The sequence below is a fragment of the Olea europaea genome, chromosome 11 (assembly GCF_002742605.1).
Source record: "Olea europaea var. sylvestris chromosome 11, O_europaea_v1, whole genome shotgun sequence".
Classification (NCBI taxonomy): domain Eukaryota; kingdom Viridiplantae; phylum Streptophyta; class Magnoliopsida; order Lamiales; family Oleaceae; genus Olea; species Olea europaea.
This window is the reverse complement of record NC_036247.1, coordinates 6,042,832-6,053,267: the sequence shown is the minus strand read 5'-3', so window position 1 is coordinate 6,053,267 and position 10,436 is coordinate 6,042,832. Positions and strand designations below refer to the sequence as shown.

At 37.8% G+C, this 10,436-nt stretch overlaps 1 protein-coding gene and 2 pseudogenes across 1 annotated transcript in view; 1 reads left to right on the top strand and 2 right to left on the bottom strand.

The window, feature by feature from the left end:
• Positions 1-5,427, top strand: part of LOC111404375 (E3 ubiquitin-protein ligase UPL7) — an 11,770-nt gene extending 6,343 nt beyond the window's left edge. Inside the window, exons 11-16 of the mRNA XM_023033190.1 lie at positions 3-57; positions 516-623; positions 2,900-3,016; positions 3,560-3,649; positions 3,776-3,884; positions 4,902-5,427. Coding sequence (XP_022888958.1) covers positions 3-57; positions 516-623; positions 2,900-3,016; positions 3,560-3,649; positions 3,776-3,859 — 454 coding nt within the window. The 3' untranslated portion in view covers positions 3,860-3,884; positions 4,902-5,427. The remainder of the gene's footprint in view (positions 1-2; positions 58-515; positions 624-2,899; positions 3,017-3,559; positions 3,650-3,775; positions 3,885-4,901) is intronic.
• Positions 5,041-6,551, bottom strand: LOC111403134 (annotated as a pseudogene).
• A 959-nt stretch (positions 6,552-7,510) lies between these two features.
• LOC111404374 overlaps positions 7,511-10,436 on the bottom strand; it is a 27,476-nt pseudogene continuing 24,550 nt past the window's right edge.

The window sequence follows — 10,436 nt, the reverse complement described above, 5'->3', positions numbered from 1 at the left end:
AGTGATCTTATATCCCCTTCTTGGTTAAAGTTATTTAATGCAAGTGAATTCAATCAGGTAATTTTCTTTTAATGCACCATATTTTTCTTCTCTCCATGACGTAGATGCAGCCCAATGTCTATTTGTTTTAAATCAAGTAGGTAACCAGAGGGATAATTGGGGGATATAGCAAAAGTTTTACTAATCTTTCATTCATTTCCATCCTGATGACGAATGAAATATTATTTATTTACGGACAGTATTCAATTAGCTGTAGAAAAATGGGACAAACTTTATGTTTATGGCAGTGTGATACACAAATGAAACTCACACATGACAATTACAAATATTGATATTTTGGATACCGCACTTGAACTTGATTTTAAAGGTTCGCATAGAACTTCAATATAATAGAAATTTATCTTGTCAGAGGTTTAAATAATTAATTTACATGCCACGAGGACTTTGATTTCTACAAATTGGTCTATGTGATTTGGACTTTTTATTTCATGGCAATCCATATCTCCTATTTGCAGTTACTTTCAGGTGGGGACCATGACATTGATGTTGATGATTTAAGGAAAAACACAAGATATACTGGAGGTTATACAGTAGGGAGTCGTACTGTTAAAATATTTTGGGAGGTATTAGCACTCGAACTACCTGCTCAATTATGTCTGGTTTTTTATTTTCTTTCTCGTTCATGCAAGGTTATTGCATGATCCAGCTTTTATACTACTCACAATATCAGTGCTCATAAAATGTCATGTGGTCATGCAAACTGGTTCCAGGCTTCTGATTTTAGCTCAATTATGTTTGTTTTGAGCAGTGAACACAATTATTTGCTGAACTAGTCTTATTTTCCATCCTCTCTTTCTTTCCATACACATGGCAGACATTGTGGGGTGGGGTGGGGAAAAAGTCCAATTTAAGGAGCTTGGTTAAGAAGATTTTTACCCCTTACCTGTTGACATACATGCACACATTAGATTATCGATGATGATAAGTTGCTTACCATCGAAAGCAAGCTAGAGAATATTTGTCACTTCTCATATGGCTTATACACCTATGCAAAACTTTAGGACGTGATGATTTATTTAGCCTTAATCTTTCACTCAATCTCCATGGAGCTGAGCTGCAAGTTGGTACCAATTATATCGAAGTTTTTATAGGCATGTTCACTGTAATACCAACAGTTCAACTAATTACTGAGTGTGCTATTGATCTTGAGTTTCTGACATAAAGAAGCAACCCATTCATGAGAGATTAAGTGAACAAAAGGAAGAGAAGCTAATTAGAGGCTAATAAAGTGAAAATAGAGGAACTTAGGTAAAAATTTTGTAGAGAGGAAGTCAGATGGGAGAACAGGACTTACAAGGATAAAGGTTGAATTCGATGGAATGACGTAACAAATTTTCTCTCTCAACACTTGTCAATAAATTAATCAGAAAGAACATTAACTTCATCGTGAGTTGGCTATTTCTGGAGGACCTTTAATATAGGGGACTCAAAGGCGCCCTGCCGCACTCAATGAGTGCCTTGCTCCTGTGGCTCTAGATAAGCTATTAACCCATGAAAGTTTTCTGCCTTGTGAAGTAGGTTTGAGTTATTTTGAACGAGTTCAGCTATAAAGACATTAGTTTCATCAGTTCTCTAGAGGCCATTTCCACCTTTTGTGGCTTCCAAGTTCTTGTGAAACACAGTGTGTATGTCATCAGGCCTAAGGCCCTTCTTGAGCATTCTATGGACCTCTAGTAGGCATGACAGAGTAAGGTGCAACACACAATGGTTAAGGATGTGTGACATAAGACATGATCCTGCAACCCAGAACTTATAGGTCAGTGACATATGGATTCTTATACGTCATAAATGCATCAGGCAGTCGACCACCTATCCCATTGCAGGTCTGATTTAATAAAATTTTCTAAATTAAGTTGGATAATTCTTAAGTGATGGAATTTTACATGTTTCAGCTACTCCAGCACTGATAGCTGCTTTTTGAGGCTGGGATTCTTAAATTAAAGATGAAAGAAGTTTTTGATTTTATATGAATAATCCACGTGATCAATTGATGAAGTTTCTTCATCCTTTGCTGACACAATTTCTTCTTTTCCTGGATGAATCAATGTTTTACAGACTGAGTGCATCTTCTAGAAACTCTCTAAATACAAAATGCTCTTTATTTAAGAGAGCGAATGTTTAAAAATAGTCTCAAAGAGACTATTTATCTTAACTTTTTGAAATAGGGGATGGGTTTAGCCCTCCAAATTTGAAGAGCCAAACCCATTCTCTATTTTAAAAAGTCAAAAATAGAGTGTCAATTTGGTGAACCAAAGTCGCTCTTGGTTTTTCCTTTATAATGAATGTATTTAATAAGTTACAAATGTCAATACTTTACTACTTAAATTGTTCAAATCATATTTGAATTGATTGGCTATTGACATATAAAAAGATATGTTGAATAAAAGATGAGGAGAAATCAATAAATTTTTCTTGAAGAAAACACAATGAAGAGGCAAAATAGAGAGCATTGTTGAAGTGTATAAAAAATTCTCTCTAAAGTCGAAGATGCTCTTTATAAATAATCTCTTGGAGATCCTCCAAATAAGCTTTACCACTTACTGAAGTTTTTCCTATGAAGCAAACAAAGTTAGAAAGTTGATAGGGAATCACTGGAGGGAAAACGTTCCTGGCCTCCTGGGGGCTTCTGGCTGGGGAATCATAAAATCAAATGACCGATTTAATTTCTAAATTTTTGACTCATAAGTTTATAGTATTCTCTGTTTCTTTTCTTATACACCTTTATATTTAATCACTGATCTGATGTTGAACGACATGGAGATTGGTTGCTTGATTAATCATCTGCTGTAACAATATTTGTCAATATCTTCTTTGACCTTTCAGTGTTCCTGTATGTCAGGTATTTGCGGGATTTGAACCAAGAGAACGCTGTATGCTTCTTAAGTTTGTGACCAGTTGTTCTCGAGCTCCATTGCTTGGGTTCAAACACCTGCAGCCTGCCTTTACCATTCACAAGGTACTTGTGCAGATCTCTTTAGGTGTCCAGTGAAGGTGTTTGTCAACTTCAGTCATTTAATTATGGTCTCATGATGATTGTTATGCATGAACTACATTATGGAATTTTACTTTCATGAATTTATTCAGACCCGTTAAATAATTGTTCCCAAAGTTTCATAATGTATTTGAGCATTGATGGTGTCAGAATTAGGCTTTTCCTTTTATATACAACCTAGATATATCTTTTATTTTGTTGGTCAAGCTATGCAATCAATCAGCCTAGTTTGAGCCTTGTAGAAGAATCTATATTGAGCAGAGTATGACCCGATTGTGTCAAGTCCTTAGTAACCTGAGCTGTGAGCCACATTAAACCTAGCTCATAAAGCCTGAGTTATGTCCTCAATCCATGGTAAGCTTCTATTTGAGATCATAAACGATAAGAATATATATACAGAGGAAAAAAAATGAGGGAACCACAATCCTTAATGATTCTGGAGACATTGTAATAATGTACTATTTGTAGCATTGTTGTAGACTGATTCGAGAACTTTAAACTAATTAGGTTGTCTGTGATGTACCTCTATGGGCAACATTTGGAGGTCAAGATGTGGATCGGCTTCCATCTGCTTCTACATGCTATAATACTCTCAAGGTACCATCTACTTTGGCATACTGGACTCCACAAATTGATGAGCCTAATTCACTAAAATTCATCTATTATTATTGTCATGATTAGTATATAATCTGTTTTCCTTTTCGTTTCTACTTGACGATTCAGCTACCAACATACAAACGCTCCAGTACTTTGAGAGCAAAACTTCTTTATGCCATCAATTCTAATGCTGGATTTGAACTTTCTTAGAAGTTTCTGACAATCAATGCTAAAGGTAGGAATCTTTGACTTAATACACGAATGTAGTGCTTTATGGTAGTTATTCAGTTTCTTGTATATATGGACATGAATTTCTTTCTAGATACTTGGCAAAAATTGGTCTCTCTACCAAGCTAACATAGAGGGCATCAGTAATTTTTTCTTACCGAAAAATAATTAAAAAAAGCTCAAGTGAATAAATGCATGCAATATCATTTTTCTCTTTATCTTCTTACTCTTTTCTTTATATAGTTCCATTTTTCTTTTACCGAGGGTTGCNGGGGGGGGGGGGGGGGGGGGGGGGGGGGGGGCTGTATTAAACTAAAATGTTTCTATAATACCATGACTCTTGCATGACAGACCACAGTAGCATGGTTTCAGTTCCAACAAACTCATAACTGTTGATAACATTCTTCAGTACAAAGGATCACGAGCCAACATATTTATCTTAGGATTGCATAATCCGACTTACATTGCTAAAATCATCTCATACATGATGCTGTAACCAAGTATATAAGTAGTGTTTTAGGTCAACTTTATAACTCTAAAAACACGGGATATATGAAAGGATTATTATATTAGTGGAATACAGATGATTACTGCTATTAGTGGTGGCTTCAAGAGATGAGATCGAATCCCTTTTCGAGTGGACTTCGAACCAACTTTTCAGGAGCAGTTTCAGAGGGATGGAATCCATCCCAGAACACAATGTAGCATTTGAGCATGTCCCCACAGACTTTGCATTGCAGAGGAAGGATGTATTAATTGTACCAGTCCCACAGCAGGCCTTCCTGGACTCAAAGAATCCTTGAGCACAATCAAAATTTGATTAAAAAAATAAAAGAATAAAATTATAGAAGAGTTGAATCAAACGAAAATTGAAAAAACTTTGATTATGTGCTGATAAAACATGAAATCGCATGGCCTTTCCGCTGTATCAACCAGTGAGAAGGACATGTTTGGGTGAAGTTGAACATATTAAGGAAATTTGAAGGTGCCATTTTTTTATCATTTCTCTCAATTACTTGTGCAGATGCTTATGATATCAGAGGAGTCATTGTACCAATATCAGTGGGCTTTGTTATTAACTCCAGTAGAGGCTGGTAGATGTCGAAGACTACAAGTTTGAGCCCTGGAAGCTTGCTCTTCAAAATTTGAGACGTATTGTTCAGTTTGTTGTTGAATGACATAGCATCTCGGTTCAACCTTGCCACACACTGGTTCCTCCCTGAACCAAATAACGTAATGGCTGCTGGCAAACAGCCAGTTGGTGGTAGGGTTGTAACTCCAATTCGTCTTGCTCCCAGCAGGTATAAATTCTGTGAAGAAATAAAAGTTAATGTCAATATGCATTCGCGTTCAGAAAAACCGTGCTGTAAGACAAAGTTTGTAAAGGTTTGTAAGTCGTATGATTAGGTTCTCAAATTTACAATGAGACACCTCACGCTTCACAAATTATGTTTTCAGACATTGCAGTTTACATACTATTGTATTATACTGCAGTTCATACTATATACAGTTGAACATGATCAAATAAAGTAGATCAATAGAGTTTTGCATCACCTGTACAATGGTAGAGTATGATTTCATAAGAATGTCTGAGAACTGATCATGCGAATAAGCTCCATTGAGAAACGGGTTGATGTAATAGTTTTGAATAAAATCACTGCTCGCTGCACTTAATAGGTGGAATCCTCCTGAGAATACAGCATTAGCTCTGCCCTTCCCTACCAAGTTCGCTACTTTGATCTGTCATTCCCTGTAGTATTCTAGCTGCTGCGTCAATGTCACGGCGTGCACTGCAATTTCAAAAGCGCGTGCAAGAATTAAAACTATCACAATCTATGCGTTCTTTCTCACCATTTATCCGAGTCTGATAGATCTTGTACTTACGTAAAGCTATGCTGTTCTGTCATAATAACCAGAAGCAGCTGAAGCAAAGTTGGCGCCAAGGAGAATATTTCTACCTTTGGCTTCTTTTGGCTGAGGTATGCAGGTGGGTAAGAGGTGAATCCAAGGTACTCAGCTGTACACGAGGAAACACATCGATGAGAATGTTTGTTTATGAGAAAGAAGGAGAGTCGAGCTTTTATAGAAGAGCTCTCACCGGTGAAGTCTGTGGCAAGCTTTCCATCGCAGAACCTTCCTGTAGGTCGGTGGTGAAATCTCTTCCATAAGGAGGGAAGTTTGCTTTGATAAGTGTCCTCAAATTGTTGGTGTTTCCCAAATATGCACAATGCTGGAACTAGAGGTTCCCCATTAACAATACATAAACTCATAGTAATCATAGCAACTTGAAAACATCTACTAAAAATACATCTTAAGAATTCCATCTTTTCTTCCTTGTGCTTTCAGAGTGATGTTTCACAGATTTTTTGGGGTGCCGTCGGGGTCCGAATGGTACAGAAGCATGTGAAGGAGATTTATGGAGGACTCTTGCAGCTGGAGGTTAGAGAGAATTAAGGGTTACAATAAAGATGCATTTTTTCTGCTAAGAAGGCATTTTATGCACCTCTAATGGCGTGTTTAGTGCATGGTACTCAACACACAAAAAGGGGGCAAAAGAGAATCTGATAAATTGTCTGTATTGGAGAGTTTGTTTAGGGGAGGTGAGAATCCATGTGGTTAAAAGCTACCTAATACAGTTTTAGTGGACACAAGATTCGTTTTCGTGAATTTGAAAATGTTTGACGTGTAAGATTTGTTACTTTTTCTTAATTTTAGCAAATTATGAGGGCTTCAACCGCAAGGCAGAAGTAATAGAACATGAAAGTGGAGAGCAAAAGTAAGCAATAATGAAACAAGCATTGCACGCTTGAGATTCAATATGATTGCGCGTGGAAAACTGCAATTGGATTGAGGAGATAATTCAAAAAAGAAAATGTCGTGAAGGGCCGGGCCGGGCCAATAAAAGCCCACTACAGTAGCTCACAGGCCATGCAGGGCCTAGAGATTTGACATGAGCGATGCTACATGGTCAAATGGTTCACTGCAAGCAAATTTAGCTGATTTTCAAGTACCCCCAACGTAGCATGTTTTTAGGGTTCTTTAGGCACATACCCTATTTCATGTAGGAGCCGAAGTCACTCGTTATTGTTGCAATGAAAGATAAGGTTGTTGTATCAAAATACAGAACCTTATTACACAAGACCAACGCATATTCGAATTCAAGCAATTCCAACTTAGATAACATAAAAAAATTATCGGATAACATTTTGATTATCATGTTTCTTCTTGAAAAAGTTGCATTTTCTTCAACTGGGGATGATTCTGTGAATTTTTCAGCGTAAAGTTAACATCCTCAGGTATGACAGGGCAGCACAATAAGTGAAAGCCATGCGCCATTAACGGAATCTGAACTTCAGGGTTCATATTTTTCTTGTACTGGTAGAGATTCTGTATACATAAATTGGGTCGATCCAATTAATCTGTGAACCGACAGAAAGATCTATAAAGCATAAAAATAATCCATTATTATTCTTTCCTTTATCTTCAGATAACAATCTCGGGTTCAAACCACAATAAATAGGAATACTCGCTTTAAGCAGAAATAAACTCCTTTGCTAACTTATATAAGGTCCATTCTGAACATAAAGATAAGGATGAAATATCATAGCTCACTTCTCTGCTCAACATATGATAGTGGCAAAATGTACAATCTATCAGGAAATCTGCTTGAAAGCTAATAACTTAACCTGATTAGGAAGGGTCGTCGCACACATTTGCACCAGTTTCTCCCTATACATATGGTGAACAGATGAATTGGGCTAGTCAAATATGGATTAAAATGATAAAATTAGACAAAGTTTGGAGAAGCAACCTGTCCCCGATAATGGAACAAACTTATATTCCAACGTGGACTCAGAGCATCCAAAAATTTCATCAAAGCTCATGGTCTTTCTAGAAAAACAAAACGGCACAGAAGCTCGTCTTTTAACATTTGATTGGCCTCCCATCTGAAAGAGATCGAAAAATGAAGTCAGGTCAGCACACTCATGCTTCCCTGATGTATAATGCTTACTCAGATACTCTATGCAATATCCTTTTCAAGTGGAAGTGGAAGAAACTCTATCTATCTTGTCATCAAGAGCCAAACTAATACTCATTTACCTTTAAAAATGCAAATTGTCCTCATTCATCAAATACCTTATAGATAATCTATATGCAGAAGTACGAGGACCAAATGCATCAACACCTAAGTAGCCTAATTCATTCTACCGTGAAGATATTTAGCTTTAGAGCACAAATTGGTATGCTGCAAACAAATTCTAGTACACGACAAACTATCAAGGTTAAACTGCAATTTCCCCAATCCAAATGACATAATTTTGTTCTATATTTTATACAAGTAATAACGTGTGGCCCACATTTCGTTATGATGTAGAAAGCCTCACTACATAGTAGTGTGACGGAAGTTTTTGTTTTGTAAAAGATTAGTGGCTTCTCGATCAGTTTATCTTCTGATAAAGCAAAATAATAAAACATTTCGCATAATGTTTCTTCCCAGGTTTAGAAAATCACACTAGACGTTCAAAATATCCCATGATATAGGATGCGTATTATGTTACAAATTGATAAACATGCATCCATCTCTTAGTCTAAATAATATTATAGAGCGCTTCATGATTCAAATGTTATTTGTTGAAATACCCATAGGTCATAGTGCAATTTGTTATTAGAATTTAAAGATCGAATAAATTTGTGCATACAAATCATAAACTATGTGCTTACATTGTCAATGAAGAACACAACGTAGATTAATTCCTAGAAGTCATTTTACATACGAAGACAGAGAGAATCAAAAAGATAATTACCAAGTGTCGCAAATGGTCTTTGACAAAGTCATTATTTGTAAGGTTTATGGTTTGTAGCTGAGCCGATTTCATCTTCTCCACCATTGCTTCAAGTTCAAATTTTGTGTGAAGGCCAACACTGTAGAAAACAGGAAAAGATAACTATCTAGAAAAATTAATCCTCCTAAACATTACATATTGTCGAATTTTTGTCCTACTGAAGAGATTCTAGCCCGCCTCATATTAGGTCAACTTTTCCAGAAGCAAATAAAAAATAATGAATACAACCAGAATATGGTTTTCTAAACATTACATACATGCTTAATTTTAATTTTGAATTTGTGGGGACATGCCTCTAGTGCATGCTTTCATTGCTTTGTATTCTCTAGAAATGAATAACTTCCAGTTATCCAAAGGGGCACTCAGGAAACAGTACCGCAGAGTCCACATGGGGAGGAAAAGGCACATTCTGTTGATATCTCATTTTAAGTGACAGAAGTGCTCAACTTCGATATATAAAGGACTAGAGCTAGAGCTTTCTCAACTTCAGTAATATTCATAGGTCCCACCTGCAACCCAAATGACAGTGGGTATCTAATATGGAAGCTATCACTTAGAAAGTTGGGAGAAATAAAGCCAGAGATTTAGATGACCAACAAGCTCACAGAATCTCTTAAAGCTTCCACGTTCCTCTGGCATGTGAGTTGCAAGTACAGCTTCGCGCTGTCTACCAACATCTGCAAGTTCAGTTACCAACCTCAATCTATCAAAATTCATGTTAGCTCCGCTGGTTACAGCTATTATATTTTCATCATTGAGTCCATAGTAACTTGCAGTATGCTTCAGCTCCAGCAAGGGCAAGAGTTCCTGCTGGTTCCAAAATGCTCCTTTTCTCCTCAAACATATCCTGCACCAAGGTTTATTGTTAAGCACATGAAATCAAATTTCCAAATATCGAAGTTAGTCTTTGATATAGGTTGGTAGAGGAAGCCACCCTCGGCGACAAGCAAGATGGATCGCTGCACTTCGATGCAAGGCCACCGATCCTTAAAGGATGCTCTACCACTATCTCCAAGTGGTGCTCTACCACCATGCACGGCCATCGACCCCCCAGGGGTGCTCTACCACTACCCCCACGGGGCGCTTTACCACTACGTGAGGCCGTTGACCCCCCCTCCAGGAGCGCTCTACAACTACCCCCGGGGGCGCTCTACTACTACGCGAGGCCGTCAACCCCCCCAGGTCGCTCTACCTCTATGCGAAGTCTTCAACTGGCATGAAATTGCCTACATGATTATCCAAACACTTAGCCATAAAACCTCTAGTGAATTGACTAGGTTCCATGGCGATTAATACGGGTGCAACCTCCAAACGGGAAGTTAAAGACCTCCCACTCAGCAGGTGGGGATAGTGGGAATGCCAACGTGGGACACCTGGCACCACGATTGCCCAGCGGTTATCCAACTCCCAATATCTATAAATACCCCCGGATGTGATACAGGTAAGGGGATCTCTCTCTCTCTTTTTAGCCATCTGAATTCCGATTACATTTTTTCTAAATCTATAAACTAATTCTCACGCCGAAGGCAAAACGGGGGAGGAAGCCCCACCTTCGTTTTTCAAGTCACATACACTTGACGGAGTAATCGGAACGCTGAACGCCACCGGGTGGATAGAAGGGTATTGTTCCGGCACCACTTCATTGGCGCCGTCTGTGGGAAACTCTTACATTGAACACAAAGGTTAAGTCAAGAAGACGAACAAGAAGTGACACA